Source organism: Amblyomma mixtum, chromosome 4, assembly GCF_055824585.1.
Source record: "Amblyomma mixtum isolate Tamu chromosome 4, ASM5582458v1, whole genome shotgun sequence".
NCBI lineage: Eukaryota > Metazoa > Arthropoda > Arachnida > Ixodida > Ixodidae > Amblyomma > Amblyomma mixtum.
Genome location: NC_143015.1, coordinates 139,770,961 through 139,789,593, shown reverse-complemented (window position 1 = coordinate 139,789,593; position 18,633 = coordinate 139,770,961). Strand labels below are relative to the sequence as shown.

The window sequence follows — 18,633 nt, the reverse complement described above, 5'->3', positions numbered from 1 at the left end:
CCCTTAGTAAGAAGCCGATTGCTTGCTTAGAATTAATACCGTATAAATGTGGAGCCAAGCTAAGAGTTATCAAAAAACCACGCGTACCTGAATCCGCTGGACACGGCGCTTCCCTTTGCCGTGATGCTGCACCGCCTTATGGTGTGCGTTGCCTTTGTCGCTGCTTGTGTTCAGCAAGATGAAAGGGAGCTACGGGCAGAATGGGAAGCCTTTAAGGCCAAACACGGTGAGTGCCTAATGTACGTCACCGCCGTGGAAGTTTTTCTTAAGAAACACTGATCTGATATAGATTAAGCCTTTAAGCTTGTTGCCTTTGATGTATACGAAATGAAGTCCAGAGGACAAGACAGCAGAAAAGGGGGGGGGGGGGGGCGCACCTATCAGCGCGGCGTTCTGGCCCTTCCTCCTCTTTGGCCTTGTCTTGCATTGCTCGTTTAACTGCGACTAAGCGGTAGTTCGATGCCAAGTGAAGTTTGAGAACTGCCTCTCGCTGCCGTGGGAACGATTCGACTGTGGCAAAGATTATCCCCCACAAGCTTGCCTAGAACACACTTTTGAACAGAAATGAAATGCTGCTTGCGACTTTCAAATAATCCACAAATAGCGAAACGTGACAGCTAATACTCAACGCTGTGAAAGATAGCATGTCAAGAAACTATGCAGAGCAGCTTTATGAAATTACGAAAACCACCCTGAAAGCCAAAGGGGATATGAGTAGAATCCAGTTGGCTTATTCACTAGGAGATGTGACAGAAAATTGTCATCACCCCCTTGCGTCGAGAAGATTGTTATTAATACGTCGTTTCCTGTTTTACCAGGCAAAAACTACTTAAAAGGCTCAGAAGACGAGTACAGATTCAAAATATTCGCTGCAAACAAGCGGTACATCGAAGAACACAACAAAAAATTTCACCGGGGACACATATCGTACCGCCTCGGCATGAATCACTTTGGGGACATGGTGAGTACTGGAAAGCGAACCCAGTAATTGATTTGTCATTGCGAATCTATGAAAAAGTCTACGCGGAGTGTTCATTGTAGGCTAAATTAAAAAAAAAAAGATTCCGACCACAGCAACGAGACAGCTTCCATATTCTTAGCTGTTAAACAATAGCGATAAAGTAAATGCAAGGTCTGGTTAAAAAAAATTTTCACCAAATAACGGCTTAATTCCATGTCCGGACTGATGCCTTTTTCTGGCGGGTAAACCCCCCTGCTGTGGCCCCTTGTATAATTCACTACGGCAGTTCAGACTCCATCACGTCCGTTGCAAGAACCGAAGAATCAGAGCGTAGAAATCCTTCCAATACTGAAGTATTATTAACAACACTGCACAACATTATTTGCATAATGTAATTATTTGCATACATAATGGCTGCACACTGCGGTCACGTGTTCCACATCGATCCGTCTGCGCGTCACCTTGTACCTCACAGTTATATCTTGCCAGTACAAACTTGCGAGGCGGCCGGAAACTTGGAGCTCGAACAAAATGCTTTAAACTGAGGATAGTGCAGCGTTACCACGAATTTGGGACAGCGGTTTAGTTCAGGTCTTCGACCACATATCGCATGACAACAGTAGTCGTGTCCTGCATACGGCTCTCCGCGTTCTGGGCGGCCATGTCCAACATGATCAGGTCATCACCTGGGTCGCAGGACATGCAGGTCTCGATGGCAATATTATGGACGATGTTGCCTTGGCTTCAGATTTTACCGGCCGAGCGGGACACACTGACCACCCCCCCCCCCCTCAACCCATTCTTTCCAATCGCCTAGAGACTCCCCGTCTAAATCGGTGTTTCCTCCCCCCCCTTCCCTGCCACATAAGCAACTTTCCCCGCTAGACTCCTACCACCTACGACGCACTCAAACATCGCTTTCCCCAATCTCCACCGCCACATTCACCCAACATCATACAGGGATACAAGTCCCTGCTGGGGCGATACTCCTACACTCACACTAAAATGGACATGCGCAATTAGGCCTAACCACTTAAAGCAGTGCAACGCACCTTTGGCGCAGTGGGAAGTAACGCTGACTGGCGGCATTCTCGAAGACCAGGAGGAGCTAGTCGCCATCGCCAAAGCGTCGGCGGAAGATACTGGAGCCCCATCCACAAGCCGCTCCGATCTACTGTTACGCAATCAATGTTTATTGATCGCTTTTGGTGTACTAAGCTCCACCAGCTTGTAATCACTAAATGTCGCTGATATATAAGATGGCGCCGATTGCTGGCAAAAAAAAAGTGTAGCTGGTATAAGAGAAGATGGTAAAAACGCCTTTCATGTTTCCTGCGTGTGACTGATGTTTACAAATAGTGTGCTGAGTCACGCCATTCTTTTAATATTAGATAGCATCCTTCACAACTGCAAGTTGCATTGCTATTATCTGTTATTAGAGAAAACAGTAAAAAAATTCTGCGGTTGCAGCCAGTCTTTTCTTTTGCTGAAAGTTCTTTCTGCTCGTTTTGTTCTTCTAACACTTCTGTGCCCAGCATCATAAGGAACGTTTGGAGAAGCACAGATGCGGCATCTACACCGATATGGACGGACGCGCCGCGCAGTATTTGGCGCCAGGCCACATCAACATCAGAAAGCTCCCAAGAAGTGTGGACTGGCGCAAGAAGGGTTACGTGACGCCAGTCAAGCAACAGGGTGGCTGCTGCTCCTGCTGGGCGTTCAGTGCAGTAAGCAGACCCTGGGCACTTTGCTAACCCCGGAGGCTTTTAAGGCGGAAGCCTTTAATGCCTCATCGTTGTAAGCAGGAGTTGTCGACAGAAATGTCAAGCTTTTCAATTGGTCGAAACGGTCGCGACGACACTGTGCGCGAATTTCAAACCCGGCCAATTGTACGTTGGCTAGTAACCATGCAACCAATTAAAGGGATCGTATAGTGATGCTCAAAATAAGTGGGAATGAGTTTAGTTCCTTGCTTAATTACGAAATTAGCCTAATTAACCTTTATAGTCAGGCCAGATATATAAATAAAACCGAGTAAGAAATTGGTCGAGTTCGGGAATCGAACCCCGGTCTCCGGAGTGCGAGACGAGCATGCTAACCACTCCGCCATGGCAGCTCGATGGTTTAGAATGAACAAAGGCGCGTCTAGTGAGTACGGTGTCTTCGTTCATTCCCATCTTCCTCCCTTCCCGTTACGGCGAGGTTCAAGTGTCCACCGAGATATGCGAGAGAGATACATTTCTTTTCCTCAAAAACCACCGACGAGCAGGGCGTAGAGCCGAACGGGTGATGGCGTTCTATGGACTCCCTGGCAGCGTTGCAAGACGCTGTCGCGTTTCACTCTTAGAGGCGAAGCTGAACGTCTTAACAATAAATCAGTGACACGAGCAGGAACACCGCGCTTAAGGCTTTCGCCTCACCGCACTTTAGGTCAACAAAGTGCTCCCTGAATTTTTTTCTCGCACGACTGCTCTGCAGTGTGCCGATTAAAGAAATGATTCAGTTTGACTGTTGACAGCTCACTCGGTTTTTTGCTTGCACCAGATGCCTCAATAAATTCTGTCTTAAATGCACTGCTCTGACGAACCCATAACCTTGGCCTCCCGGAGCTTCCCGACTCCTGCTCAAAGCGTAATGCTAAAAGCGGACCAAGCATATTATTTCTATGCGCTCCGTTCTCTACAAAAAAAAATAAGATGGCTAAAAAAGAACGATACCCTCAAAGTCGCTCCCTCAGCCATAATCATCATCATTTTTATTCCAACATCAACATTACAGATGCTGAGGACCGTGAACAAAAAGCCTCTAACTGGGCTTGACGGGGTTCACGGCCCCTAAAAAACATGGCACTGGCAACAAAACTAGAATACGAACACAACGCATCAGACATGGGAGGATGTGGCACAAAATCAAGACATAAGCAAGAAAACTACAAGATTAGTAGAGTGTTTAATGAAGTATACAATGTACGGTGCAATACAGAAAAAGGTAGAAAGTGCAATTATTGTGGCTATGATATATTTACAAAAAAAAACAATATTTTGGCTATGAAACGACTCGTTTGTTTAGAAGCGACGGGAGCATATTGCGTAGCATCTGGTATCCATAGTTTGTGCGGTCTCGAGGTATTTCCCACAGTTCAGTACTGCGGGTATTCCGTGTTTTTCGTTTAGGTGTGAGGTTTGCTATGCCGCCTAAAATGTTTTTGATCTGTTTAATTCCGTTAGAATAACGCTTAAGGAGCATTGTTTTATAAATGTCAGGAAGTGCGATAATGTTTAGTTCTCTGAAGAGAGGTGCAGTGTGACTATCGTATGCAGCGTTTGCAACTATACGAATTGCCTTTTTTTGTAGGAGGTGAAGTTTAGTAATATTTGACAAAGTAGTTGTACCCCACACTAGGTGACAGTAGTTAATATGTAAAGTAAAATATGTCAAGTAAAATACACTGTGTACCCCAAAGATACCGAGGAATTATTGACAAGAAATATTTTATATCCAACCAACGCTAATACTAAATGGAGTTGGAGAATTAGTAGATATTAATTGCTCCAAAACTAATTCAAAGAGTACGTAAAGCATATATAAATGCGGGAAACCTGTATTTTGAACCCAATAGATACTGAGACGTTCTCCATGCCATACCACAGGTGACCCTATATGCGTCTTCACGAAATGCAGCACGTGGCGTACGTGGCGTACAGTTACCTTCAGTAACTAATCAGTATGCGTCTCCGAAATCATATTTGTTTGCTCTCATATATGCAGGCATTTCATTAGAATTTTTCTTCATCGTTACTTAGTTCTCAGCGTATTTATATAAACTTTCATCAAACCCTTCCGAGTGGTTGAAAAGACGATGGGAAAATTTTTAACAGTTAAGTTAAAATATTTTTCTATAATTTTGTATGTAGTAGAAGTCGTTACACACATATATCCTCATCTTGATTATTTGTATTTTTACACTGCTAGTGTTGGTAATTAAGGATTTTGCTAGTGCATTGACGTACCTGTGTTCGTCCGTCGAGTAGAACCACCTTCGTCCCGATATAGACCTATTTAAGATAACGTACAAGTACGTTTTCGAGATGGGCTAGCTAGATTTATGTGGAGTCTGGAGAAGAGAAAGATTTTTTTCTCCTTTCATCAACTGTATTTCATTCTTCGTTTTTATTGAATGTAAACGCTCACCTCTCTGGTGTCACTGACCCTGAGATTATGATAAAAACTAACTGCAAAAACCTCGGGCTTTCATTACCACATTCTTAAAGAAAAAATGCGAAATCACTTGGCAGTTTTCCCACCCCCAAATAATTTAAAGGACCACCAAATTTTGCAAAACCCCGAACCCCCTGTGAACATGCATTACGGTAGATTGCTGGGTGAATTAATGTGGATTAGTCGCAATTAGCGGGCTCATTGTTGTGAGAAATAGGGATTAGTGGGTTTGATAAATTGAATTAGCTTACACTAGCATATGGGTTAAGTTAGATTAGTGATGATTAATGCATGAATTAAGGTGGAAGAGTAGGTCGGTTCAGTATAATTCCCCAGAACAATACAATGGTATGTGCTCGGACATTATTGCCTGCAGATTTTAAATTTTGGCAGTGCACACGAAATCCCACCCTTTTGGTTAATCAGCGATTTTCATTACGGAGACACCGGGTGGGGTTTGCAAGACGACAACCTAAATGCTATAGCAATAAAAAGTTAGGAATTTTATTGAAGGTGCTCATTTCGAAACAGTCCTGTGACAAATCGCCCTTGCTATTTAGCGCTTTTGGATGGGGGAGGAGGAAGGGGCACAATTTAAGGGCAGGACGTACTACAGTCTAAGCAAACGCCACCGACACGGTTCAGTGTTGTTCCGTTTCGTGTTGCCAGCCCATTCCGCCTATACTCAGTTTCTACATAGCAGGCACAGCTGCCAAGGTTAGCGCGCCTGTTCGCGCAACTAAGTCCGCACGCAAAAAGTAGTTCGCCATACATCCAAAGCGAACTCAAGCATATTTCGTAGCGACAAATCTCAAGTGCCGTGACTGGCACCTCCTGGACTTCGTTTTACCTCTTGCAACATTTTCGTCCTGCGACTCGTCGAGATTTCGAGAAGCTAAAAGTACACGAGGTGGTACGATACGCGGTTGGTAGGCGAATCACTTCTACTAAATCCGCGCCCAAAAAGTAGTTCACATTCCGTGAAAATTATTACCAGAGAGCCCAACACTGAGCGCCTCACAGCTTCCACCATCATTTTCTATGCTGCTACATCGTTTTATACCGCTCTTTGTATCGGTTCAAACAGTGACAGGAGTTTTGAGTAGAAAATAATACGTTGCGGAGTAATATAGTTTCGCAGACGCACTACTTCAGCAACCTCCGCAGTGTTACCTGCTATGTATGAAACAACTTTTAGCTGCTCGATGAGTTACGTGCACTGGAGGGGTTGCTTTGCTTACAAGCTTTTCTAAAGCGCGTGTGTTTTGTGTACTTTTGGCGCAATGTAGGCCAAATTCGTTGGGCCACAGCGCCGAGTGTAACTGCGTTCTCCAAATTCTAAAAAATGATATGAATATTACTTACGGTTGGCTACGCGTCCCTGATTGAATTAGGAGACCAACAGTAATAGTTAAAAAGGGACTATTCAATATTAGTGAACCAGCCTACTAGTTAGCGAGTCTTAGCTGTATTCTGAAGCGCTGAACCAGTGGCATTGTTACATCGAGAAAAACGAGCTTTTCTCTCTGAAAAAAAACTCAATCTAAAAATTGCAGAACGTTTTAGGTGCTACGCCCAGTATACGATGCGCACACAGGCGAAACTCCACGTCAACACTTTTTGGGGCGTTGTCTTTTTCGAGGCCAACTCAATCATAGGCTAACTGTGGTTCCGCTTCAGGTTGCCTATATTCCTGTTCATTCTTGAAGGTATTGGTGAGCGCTATCAAAATACGGAAAAAGGACGAACATATAGGACGAAGCGCTTGTCAAGAATGTGTTTCCAACTAGCCCCAGTAGTAGCTCTTTTGACTAAAATTCGTTGCGCCGCAGGGCCAAGGGTGACTGCGTTTTCGGAGTTCTAAAAATTTATGCTTATATTATTTACAATAGGTTAAACGCCTCGGAACTATTAAAGATACCAACAGTAATAGTTCAAAAGTTAACTATTAAGTATGCGTTCACTAGCCTTCTTGTCAGCCCGCTTAGGTGTATTCTAAAGCGTCTATACAGCTGACAATGCTATTCCAGAAAAATTCGGGGGGCACATTGGCTCTCTAAAGGCTACAGGGCCTTTCCTGGCGCACTCCTGACGCACTGTTTGGCATTGACTGCGAGACTGTTTGTGCTGTACTAGTGCTTTATTTGACTACATACTTTGACTACACATTTACAACTACGCACGTTGACTGCCGACTTTGACTGCTTCTTTAGAACGACTCTCTCTCTCTGCTTGGTTGAGTACGGTTGTATCCATGGCTCTGTTCGCAGTAATGAGGTATGTAATGTGGTCACCCACGGACGCCTTACAACCCCTGTCGGAAGGGACGACGACTATTTTGTTAGTTGTCATCTGCTCCAAAAGGGGGCGTCAGGCATCCGTGGTTGACCATATTACTGCGAATCCGCGCACACTGGCGTCATAACCATTTCGACCAACCGAAAAGTGGGACACCTCTGCTGACAACCTTCTATCGAAAAGCTTGTGTCGGCAACGATGAGGCATTGAAGGCTTTTACCTTAAAACTTGCTTCTCAAACTGAAAATGCTTCTTGTTGAAAATTCCTGAACACCTTAGGTGAAACGCACAGAATAAATTGATGTGAAACGACCACCAGCACGCAAAAGGGAGGACTGAAGATATTTCCGTGCTTGCAAAGCAACGTGGATTAGGAGGCCGTGGCCAACTAGGCAGAAACGCTGATTTGATCTTCTCAATGGCGTGTAGAAACTGCCAGAAGTAGGACGTTTTTCTCACCGTGGCGGTCAGGTGCCCGCCGATGTTGGTGGTTTGTTACAGGTCTGTGCTTGGTAAGCGGTTAGCGCGATTCCGTCTTCTCATTCCGTAGAAAACTTTCACGGGAAGCACTATTTTTCTTCCGAGCGCGGTGTATTTTCTGATGATATCATTTGCTCCTAGAGATTTATCCGATGGCATGAATTCAAAGCCATATATTATGTTGCGCGCAGCTGTCGCGGATTGTGCCCCCAGAACGTAGCACAGGTGGAAAATATCTGCCACGAAAACAGAGTTCACAGTAACTTTCACGGCAAGAAAAATGTGGCCGGGTTGCGCTAAACAGTAAGGCACAAGAGTACGGAACTGTTTGCCGGGCGAATGAAACAAGCAAGGGGCCGATTCGTTTGAATATCCTGGGCAGTTACGATGAAAATGTTTCATTGACACATTTTGGAGTGAAGGACGAGGTGAGGTGAGATGAAGTGGATACACGGCTCCTCTACATGTAGTGGCTTCCATATCAACTAAACTCAGATGAGTGCACGATCACTTCAATGAGCATTAAAGTATAGCCAAGCAGAAGACGCTTGGAAGCTACCAGGATTATAATTTCGCGGCGTCTGGTATGAGCCTCCGTTTGAACGAAATGTTTTGTCGCAGTAATGTCAAAGAACGCCGAAGATAGCCGTTTATGCACATCATATTCACATAGGCGGCAACGCATGTATGAGCGTCTGTTTATTCTCTGTGCGTTTGAATTGGCCAATTTCATAAAGCCACATGCATTGCCACCTTTATGAAATTCGAGCACATTTCTTGAAATCTCACGTCTATTACATCGAAACCGGGTAAACTTTTTATCCAAGTTGCATGACAAGACCGCTGAACAATCATGCAAAAAAACTAAGCCAGAGAGAGGGTAGCCATCGGAAAGCACCTCCTTTTGTACAATTGTTAATAGCGATTTCCAAATAGCGGTACTTTAATTCACGCACCACACCAGTTCGTGGCTGGCATAAGCGCTCATTTCGGGCTCTGTGGCTCTCGTGTTAACTTTCTGCATTGAAACAAATTTTCTCGCGTCTAATTCCTAATCAGATCAGCAAAAACTGCTGAACTGGTTCTCTTTCAGACGAAGGCGTAAAAAATATGTGTAAATAAAAGGTTACACAGTCGCATTATCTTAAACGAATGGACTGAACGATTACTTGCAGCAACCACTCATAGTGAGACTAAGTTAATGTAGTACGTACGCAGAGCAAGCGCTGCGGAACATCTGTATGACATTTTCGTTATTTTCTTCTCTTTTCTCTAGACGGGATCACTCGAAGGTCAGCATTTTAGGAAGACTGGCAAGCTCGTGTCCCTGAGCGAGCAAAATCTTGTCGACTGCGTGCATAGAAATTACGGTGTTTGCTACTTGGGCAACGCCTGGACAGCCTTCCAATACATATGGGATAACGCAGGCGTCGATACCGAGGAGAGTTATCCTTACGTCGGAATAGTAAGTACGCTTCTCTAAAGAACCAAGCGCAGTATATTCCGCAAAACGATGACATCCGCGGCCCTACATCAGCGAAAAATGCCCGCTTTGTTCAAGTCAGCTGTCAGTGCTTTCAGTGCCCGTTAAACATAATTTACCGCAAGATACGCAAGGCAGGAATTCACAATAACCATGCATTGTTCCTATTTTAGAAAATGGGGGAGGCAGTGTTCTGATCATCTACTATAAGTTTTTCTCCGACCATTATTACTAAGCCATTTCAGAAAGCAATTAGACACTTCAGAGGACTCAGTTTTTGGAATGAAGTTTTTTTCAGTGAAACAGATTAAAGTACCCGCATATAGTCTGTATGCCATATGCGCTCTACGGGGTATGTGCCACATAATTGTAGGTAGTGCCGTGTAGGAATCGTTTCATTACTGAGTACCAGTAACGTTTTTCTGGCGGTTTCGGTAAAGATTTATAGATACTGTTTTGCCCCAGTAACATGAAAGCCAAAGAACATTGCGATGTCTCGGCGCTTCGACGCCATCTGCAAAACTTCCTGTACTGGCGAACGGCAGTTCTTTGTACAAATTGCGCATTTGGTAAGAAAGCCAAATGTGGTTCGAAGATCTAATCTTCCATTGTTGATTTTTTATTGTTTCGCAAGCTTCAAATGAGGCTTTTCACTTAGATACCGCCGAATGCCATAGCATTTAGGGTATTCCTACCCCTCTCCTTTCTTCAAGCTGGTTTGGTTTGGTTTATTTCGGTTTAAAGTTCCAAAGCGACTCAGGCTATGTGGGATGCCGTAGTGGAGGGCTCCGGAAATTTAGACCACCTGGGGTTCTTTAACGTGCACTCACATCGCACAGTACACAGGCCTCTATAATTTCGCCTCCAAAGAAATTCGACCGCTGCGGCCGGGATCGAACCCGGGTCTTTCGGGTCAGCAGCCAAGTGCTATAACCACTGAGCCACCGCGGCTGGAGCATCACGCAGCACGCGTCACCATTTTCTACTACGGAACACGCGTCCTTGAGTAGAATGCACTCCTAGCGTGTTGTGGTGCACATTCTGCCTCGGTAAGAGCTTGGAAACATTCCGGCGTAATTAATTTCTCTGCATAAAGTTCAGCAAATACGTAGTGGCGCAAAGCCTATTGTAGCGAGTTCCTTCACAAAATATAACTCGTTACGTTATTCAACAAAAGCAAGCGTTTCAAGAGTCTGTTCGCGACACGGGACCAGGGAGCACAAAAATTCGCTGTGGCTTAGCTTGGTTAAGCCCGGCAATTGCGAAAGCAATATCCGTACGTACGCAATGGTACAGCTGGTAGTGTAGCTGGTGGTGGTGCTTGTGGTTAGACTTGTGGTGATGCATCGGTTATACAATCCAATCCCATCCAATCGTATGCAATCCATTTCAATCCAACCCAAACAATCCAATCCAATCTAATCTAATCTAATCTAATGTAATCTATTCTAATCCAATCCAATCCAGTCCAATCCAATCCAGTCCAGTCTAATCCAATCCAATCTAATCTAATCCAATCTAATGCAATCAGGGTCAAATGAAGGTCAATGGTGGTAACCGCCGCGGCACGGCAAAGGCGTGAAAGTGCAAGTAGTATTGCTCTCCCAATAATAATTCTGCAAGCAAAAGCTGTGAAGCTCACCCGTGATGGCCAGCACGCAGTCAATCACAACGCATCAAGCCGCACAGGCGCGGGCGCTCCTGGCTACTCCGTCTTCTTTGCGGCTGAGAGCGTGGCGCGGAGCCAGGCCATTTAACAGTTCGCTCACCGGTCGAGCGTTGGTGACGGTGCTGGCGTTGCAGTTGCATCACGTGACTCTACCGAGCGCACTTCACGCACCCGTGGCCGCTTAATTTTTTTTTTTTGGGAGGGGGGGGGGTTGTTCTTTTGCGGCTCAAAACGCATGCCATGGCCAAAGCGGGACCATCGATCAGCCGCAGTCAGCAGCCGAGATTCGGCGTGCTCATCAGCGCCAGAACAAGCGTCGGCAATTGCAAAAACCAGCCCCGCGTGAGGCAAAACGCGGAGCACCCAGCCTTCACGTTCAAACCGAACATCATCTCTAAATGAACGCATCATATGTTCTGGAATATCGCAAGAGCTAGCGGGAAGCATCCGGGCAATCTGTCTCCAAGCCGTGCCCAGCTAGCCGGCGGAGCCGCTGCCTAGCGTGCTCGCTAAGTAGAACATCAGAGGCAACGGCGCCGCGTGACAGCTTTTTAGGTTAACTGACCGCGCTAAGATGTGCCTAAGCCGTTGTTGCCGGGTTCGATCCAGGCCGCGGCGGTCGAATTTCGAGGGAGGGGAAATTCTAAAGGCCCCTTTACTGCGCGATGTCAGTGCACGTAAAAGAGCCCCAGGTGGTCGAAACTTCCGGAGCCCTTCACTACGGCCTCCCTCATAGCCTTATTTGCTTTGTGGTGTTGAAACCCCATAAACCATTTTAAAAAATCATCCGTTGTTACTTATTGAGGAACCAAATTATTTTCTATTCTTAGGAAAGCAGTTCTTACAAAATGGGGCACAAGATGTAGAATGTAGTCAGGTTGTCATACGTTGGCTACCCCTTTGCCGTCAAATAACACCCACGCAGCGAAATCATGGAATTCTATTGGGAATCGTTGGCTACTGAGAACACGCTATCATTAGAACTAGTGGCGAAGGCACACGTGGAAATAAGAACGTGCTGTACATTTCGGTTGTTCCACATTCGTGACACTGTGCTTTAACGAGACCGTGAAGACTAATAGAAGTTGGCCCGCATTGATAGGGTACAGTCCTTGCCAAAAGTAGCCGATCAACGAGGTTTGCTTATTAGCCGCATGGCAGGGCACTCATGGCCACCCTTAAACTTTATATACGTGTAAGGTAAGAAGATCCCTACTCCTCCCCGTTGGGGACCATTTAGTCAGTAGGAGTGATGCAATTTCTCCACACTAAGAAGCAAACCGAGGTCCTCGGTTGCTTCTAGCAAAGGGGTTGCCTTGTTCTAATCACAGAAGCACCTCTGACCAAATATGGAGTGCTTATAAGCAAGAAAAGATCAAAAATCAAAATTTGATGTTGCCATCACCGGTTGATTTCACAAACAAAATGCATGTGTCGATACCAATTCTTGGCGGCGGATTTTAGATGATATGCTATACCACCATTCACCTCAAAACGGTGGCAGGCCATCTTTTCTTCAATTACGATGTCACGAGTTTATATCCACTGGCAGCAAAATCTTTACATCGAATTTTCTCCTCGGTAAAAACGTTTTTGCTATAGGACAAGCGTCGACATGGGCAGAAAGTAAAAAAATCAATTTTTACCGAGGACAGTAATCGGACTGAGTTCTTAGTGTCCTCTCAAGTGATTAAGACCGTTACCATCACCCAAAAGATGACCTGAAATACGCGAGTTCAATCCCGGCCGCGGCTGTCGCATTTCGATGGAGGCGAAATGCTGGAGGGACTGTACGCTGTCAGTGCACGTTAAAGAACCCCAGGTGATCGAAATTCCGGAGCTCGTCACTACCGCGTCCCTCATAGCCTCAATTGCTTCGAGGTGTTACATACCCCTAAAACAAACCAAACCGTCCCCCAAAATTTTGACGAGTTGCCCATGAGGAATCTCATTTTAGCTTATTACACGAAGCCCACCAAAAACTGTATGCCCGCTAAAACTTCACGCCCACACGATCGACGCTTCATTCTAAATTCCGCCTTGTGACCTTACGTGCGTGCCTTTTCTCTAGGCTCTTTCAGTTAGCTTTTCTCACCAACTTGCCGAAGCCTGTCTCCCGGGATGGTTTCTGTTGGTGGCTTTCTGCGCTTCAAGGGCTACGCAGGCCGATTCTTTTTCTGTTGCAATATTCCTGTTTGTTACGCTCGCATTTAGGGTATTTTGTTTTTTACGAGTTCTCTATTGAAAAATTTTTGCTTTAATGAGCAAAAAACCTCCTAATAAATGTGTATAAGTTTGGCGCCATTTGTTGGGACGAACGAATGTTATATTTAATGATTTAACGCTCTCATTTCTGTGTCTGTGGGTTTCGGGTCGAGAGCGACTCTATCGCCTAATTACAGTGTACCTCTTCTTCAACGCTTGCAACAATTTCTGCATCTGATAAAGGCGCTCGTGACACCAATTTAGCGCATTTCTCCCTACTTTAAAGTCATTCTCGAGAACTTTTTCAAACAACGAGCACTGTTTTCATTTATTTACTTGGCCTCTATGTACTGTTCTCAAAAGTTGCGCTCTGTTAGCGATGGTAGACGATACCAGGTGGTTATATTTGTTGAAAAACTGCATGCGCATGCGGTGGTTTTCTTGCGAATCCTCTACTCGCAACTGGTCACTGCTGATCCGCGAGGGACAAGATCTGCTTGCAGGCGGGAGGACGAGGGAAACGAATTGAACCTCGCTTTCTGTCCGTCCAGAAGCAGCGATGCAGGTTCGAGAGGGCCAACGTGGGCGCCAATGTGACGGGCTACGTGATGCTCAAGCCAGGCTCCGAGAAGCACCTGAAGTTCGCCGTTGCGACTGTTGGACCTATCGCCGTGTTCATAAATACGAACTTCACACCGATAGGACTTTACAAAGACGGTAGGCACCACGGCAGAACCGCTTTTACCTCCGTGTGTTCTTGTCGTGCATACCTGAACGTTTAATTTGTTTATAAATAACGCGAAGAGAAAGAAGTATATTTCAAGCCCTCCACAACCAGAAACCCCTTCTCTTGCTTAAACTACTGGCTGGCTCATATCTTCTTTACAAGAGCACTTTCCATTGTGCAGGTGTGGGGTGACATTGCACTGGTAAGTAACTAAGCGGAAATTGTGCAGCGTATGACAGAAGACACCTATTTCCTCGTCGTGCTAAAGAAAGATACTGTCCATAAATAAAAAATAAATCAGCTGTGTGCTATTGCGCTCAATATGAGTTGCAACGCGCGGTCATCGACCGGGGCTCGTTCCGTGGTGTGCCTCCTCCAAATAGTCGCTCGGAATTCTGGGAGAAACTTTTTCCTGAGCGGGGGTGCTGTTGTTTCCTGGAACAGCAGTTTCTCCCAGAATTCCGAGCGACTCTTTGGAGGAGGCACACCACGGAACGAGCCCCGGTCGATGACCGCGCGTTGCAACTCATATTGAGCACGATGTACCTCTTAGCGTCAAGCTTCTCTCTTACAACTCCTCTGTTATGTGAAAATTGAAATATCCTTACAGGACCATTACACCTAAAAAAAATTAAACGGTTAGGGCGTCTATTGCGAGAGAGAATAATTTACTGAAGAAACTGACGGTAAGGTTATTATTCACTAATAAGACAGGAACAAATTTATTCGTCCCACGTTTGTTCGCTGGCGCCGTTCAAAAAAAGCCAGAATAGCACTGCATCGAAACACGGCCGCCGTGGTCGGGTTCGAACCCGGGTACTTCGTCTACCGAGCCGGAGTACCCGGGTTCGAACCCGACCGCGGCGGCCGCGTATTGATGGAGGCGAAACGCAAGATGTGCCCGTGTGCTGTGCGGTATCAGTGCACGTTAAAGATCCCCAGGTGGTCGAAATTATTCCGGAGACCTCCACTATGACACTTCTTTCTCTCTTTCTTCTTTCACTCCTATCTTCCTCCCTTTTCTTACGGCGTGGTTCAGGTGTCCGCCGAGTTATGTGAGACGGATACTGCGCCATTTCCTTTCCTCAAAAACCAATTTACCAATACATCATTCCAGTATTGCATCAAGCGTGCTGTCGACATGTGCAGCTGAAGTAGGGTTCCAATTTTAAAGCATCAGTTTAGAGCATCAGTTTACCACGAAAGCATTACCTCGGTTGTCACACACAAGCCCCAGCCGATGTCTTAGAATAAATTCCCTGATTCATAGCGACCGTGATGACGCATCAAAAATAACGTGACCATCAGGGACCAGCCCTAGCGCACCACCCAATTTCAATGCCTATCCCCGTCAGAGGAACGGGAGCCTGCGACAGTGTCTGCATTGCTACCGTAGAGGGCAAACGTAACAGGGGGTTCCGAGTATCAGTGAAGCGAACGACATAATAAATAGATAACAAACAAGACACGTCATGAGCACGAGCGAAATTTTAGCGAACAAATAAGCCGGCTGGACACCGAACTAGAGCACTACGCCGTCGCCAAAGTAGAACATCCAGCGTGTTTAAGTGCTTCTCTCGCGCTTGTTTCAGATATGGTCGTCTGGGGATCTGTCCTCGCTTCGGCGAGCGCGGCTTCGGCCGCTTACCTGTTTTTTCAGCAGTGTCCGCTCCGGCGGACGCAGTTGTTGCTGCGACGCGCGTCTTTTCTTTCCTTTTTCTCTTTCCTCTGATCTTCTAACTCTCCTCTATCTGCACGTGGCAGCGGTTGTGGCTTGGCTCGAGCCAGTAGGCAGGCCCGTGCAAGTTCTTTTCATACTTCTCCCAGTCACAACAACAACAACAACATCACCTTCCTTCCATGCGAAAGTCAGTCCAAAACCAAGAGCACGCGGGAACCTGCACAAGCAATCTGAAATTTGAACGCGGGCTGCTTCGAAGGCTACAATAGCGCAGATTATATCAAAGCTCGGGGGCCAACGTGTCGCAACAGCAACGTGTCAGTTTCACAGCTGCTCCTGGTTGATTATGGACATGCGTCCAAGAGCTCCAGGTACAAGAGTTTGTAATGGATCCAGAACACACCACACTTGCAGAGGCTGTTAAGTGCACCCTTAATTTTTTCGGTACAATACAGGGTCTGTCCTGAAAGTAATTAGACAAGTCGTGGCGAGACGCACACATGCGCTAAATTGGGAAAGCGCTTTTGGAACAAGGAGGGGGCAGCCTTCAGCTTCACAATGCGAAGAGCTTAGTTGGCTGCGAGCAGATGAAGCGGGCGGACGTCTTCGAGCGTGTACCCATATTCCGTCACTGCGTCGAGGAAACTATGGAGCGAACGTTAGAAAAGCGCTACGCAGTGAAGCTTTGCGTTAAACTGAGTAAGTCACCTACCGAGTCGATCGACGTGATCAAGACAGCATGTGGGAACGATGCGGTGTCCAGGTCGCGTGTTCTAATGGCACAAAGCATTTGCAAACGGTCGTGAAGACATTCTCGACGAGCAATGGTCTGGGCGCCCGTCGATGAAGGTTACGGACGCTGATGTTGACTGTGTGGTCCTGAGCGTTTTCGCGGCCATTTGTAAATGCTTTGTACCATTGAAACCCTTGCGACCTGGACACTGCATCATTCCCACATGCTGTAAACTGTTTTTGTAGGTGATTTACTAAGTTTATTAGAAAGCTTCCCCGCGTAGCGCTGTTCCAACGTTCGCTCCATGGTTTCCTCGACGCAGCGACGAAACCGGGGTACACGTTCGAACACTTCCACTCGCTTGACCCGCTCGAAGCCAACTGAGGTCTTTGCATTGTGAAGATGAAGGTTCTCCCTCCTTCTCCCAAAAGCGGTTTCTCAATCTAGAGTATGCATGCGCCACGCCGCGACTCGTCTCATTACTTTCAGGAGAGACCCTTGTATATGCAACAAAGGCAATAAATATTAAATTTTCATGCCTTACAACAAGATGGATTAGCACGGAGCCGTAACGACTTCGCATTCTGCTGAAAGCCTGTCTGAGCTTGACTAGAACACATCCAGAAAGGCATTCAGCTATTAAACAATGGATACAAAGATATGTGCCTTGAAATTGTTAACCAAAGTAAAATAAACATTCATCAACTGAGGACGGTCTTTATTAACCTCTTCATTGCGCAGGTATCATCGATGATCCAACGTGCACAAGCTATGACCTAGATCACTTCGTCCTGGTCGTCGGCTACGGAGTCAGGCACGGAAAAAAGTACTGGCTAATAAAAAACAGGTAGTGTGCCCTCTAACGATACAAACAAATTCAGCATCCGCTAGGAGAGAAAGGCCTCTACTGTGACCCTAAATATAAATGGGCTTTATGCTTACCCTGCGGTGGGAGTTACGTATAGTCACATGCTCTCGCCATGGCCGCTAGTCACACCAAGCAAAGTTATTATTTTCGCAGTATAAAAATTCTCCGGGTAGCTTCAGTGACGCATTGCAGCTTCATTTTGATTGAATGTCTTCTCGTTAAGCCCCATTTCTCTCCTCCGCATCACGAGTTAAAGGGGGCGGTACAAGGGCCATCATTAGCGAGTTGGATATTATTCTCGCCTTGTGATGCTTGGTAATGTTTTCTGTGGCGCCTAACTACAAATATTTGTGGCTTGCAGCTGGGGTACCAACTGGGGAAACAACGGTTATGGGATGATCGCCCGCGACAAGAATAACATGTGCGGCATTGCGTCGTATGCATCGTACCCCCTTGTTTAGCGACGAAGCATGGAAGACAAACAACTAATAAATGACGCAGATGACTGCTTGCAAACAATGATGTCGTCTTCTGTTTCACGTTGGTTATTTATGCATCCTTTCGAAGGTGAGTGTCTGAGCTGCGCCGCCCTCATTTCCGATTGCTCCTTGCAAAGTGTTAAGTTGCGTACACTCACAAATGCCGCCGATCGGAGCTTTTTCGTAATCAATGAACGATATATATAAGGGATAGTTGTACTCTGCGCATTTGTCTATCACTGGATTGATAGTGTCAATATGGTCTGTGGTCGAGTATCCTTTACGAAAGCCTGCATGACATTTGGTTGATTGAAGTCCAAAGTTTTCACTCTATCAGCGATTACCTTAGTAAATACATTGTAGGCAACGGACAGTAAGCTGATCGGTCTGTAATTCTTCAAGTCCTTGACGTCTCCTTTCTTATGAATTACGACAATGTTAGCGTTCTTCTAAGCTCCTGGCACTCTCGAGCTCATGCGGTATTGCGTATTCAGGGTGGCTTGTCTTTGAAGCACAACCTTCCCTCCGTCAATCAACAGATCTGCTGTTACCAGATCTTTCCGAGATGTTTCACCCCCCCCCCCCCCCCCCCCTGCATTGCTCCTAAGGCTTCCTTTACATCCTCTTCCGTTACTGTCGGGACGACCCATTGCTGTGCGTTACTGCCTCTCATTAACGTTCCGATTACGTTGGCTACTGTATACATTTGTGTAGAATTCTTCGGCTACTATAAATGTCTTATCTATATTGCTAATGAGATTGCTTTCTGTTTCTTAACGTGTACATCTGGTTTTTACCTATGTCAATGGTTTCCTCTTAAGGGCTTTTAGG

The 18,633-nt window shown here is 46.0% G+C and overlaps 1 protein-coding gene across 1 annotated transcript; it reads left to right on the top strand.

Annotated features, from left to right (window-relative positions):
- Window positions 1-1,622: 1,622 nt before the first annotated feature.
- Window positions 1,623-17,784, top strand: LOC149348466 (procathepsin L-like). Its single transcript, XM_089541769.1, has 6 exons — window positions 1,623-1,667; window positions 2,497-2,688; window positions 9,234-9,422; window positions 13,866-14,031; window positions 17,197-17,302; window positions 17,685-17,784. The coding sequence occupies exons 1-6, from the start codon at window positions 1,623-1,625 to the stop codon at window positions 17,782-17,784; spliced, it is 798 nt and encodes a 265-aa protein (XP_089397895.1).
- The last annotated feature ends 849 nt before the right edge of the window (window positions 17,785-18,633 follow it).

Excerpts from the sequence above, each read along its gene's own strand:
- LOC149348466 (XM_089541769.1), top strand. The coding sequence starts at position 1,623 with ATGTCCAACATGATCAGGTCATCACCTGGGTCGCAGGACATGCAG. Across the intron at positions 9,423-13,865 it reads GTTATCCTTACGTCGGAATA|AAGCAGCGATGCAGGTTCGA; the intron begins GTAAGTACGCTT and ends CTGTCCGTCCAG. Across the intron at positions 14,032-17,196 it reads GATAGGACTTTACAAAGACG|GTATCATCGATGATCCAACG; the intron begins GTAGGCACCACG and ends TTCATTGCGCAG.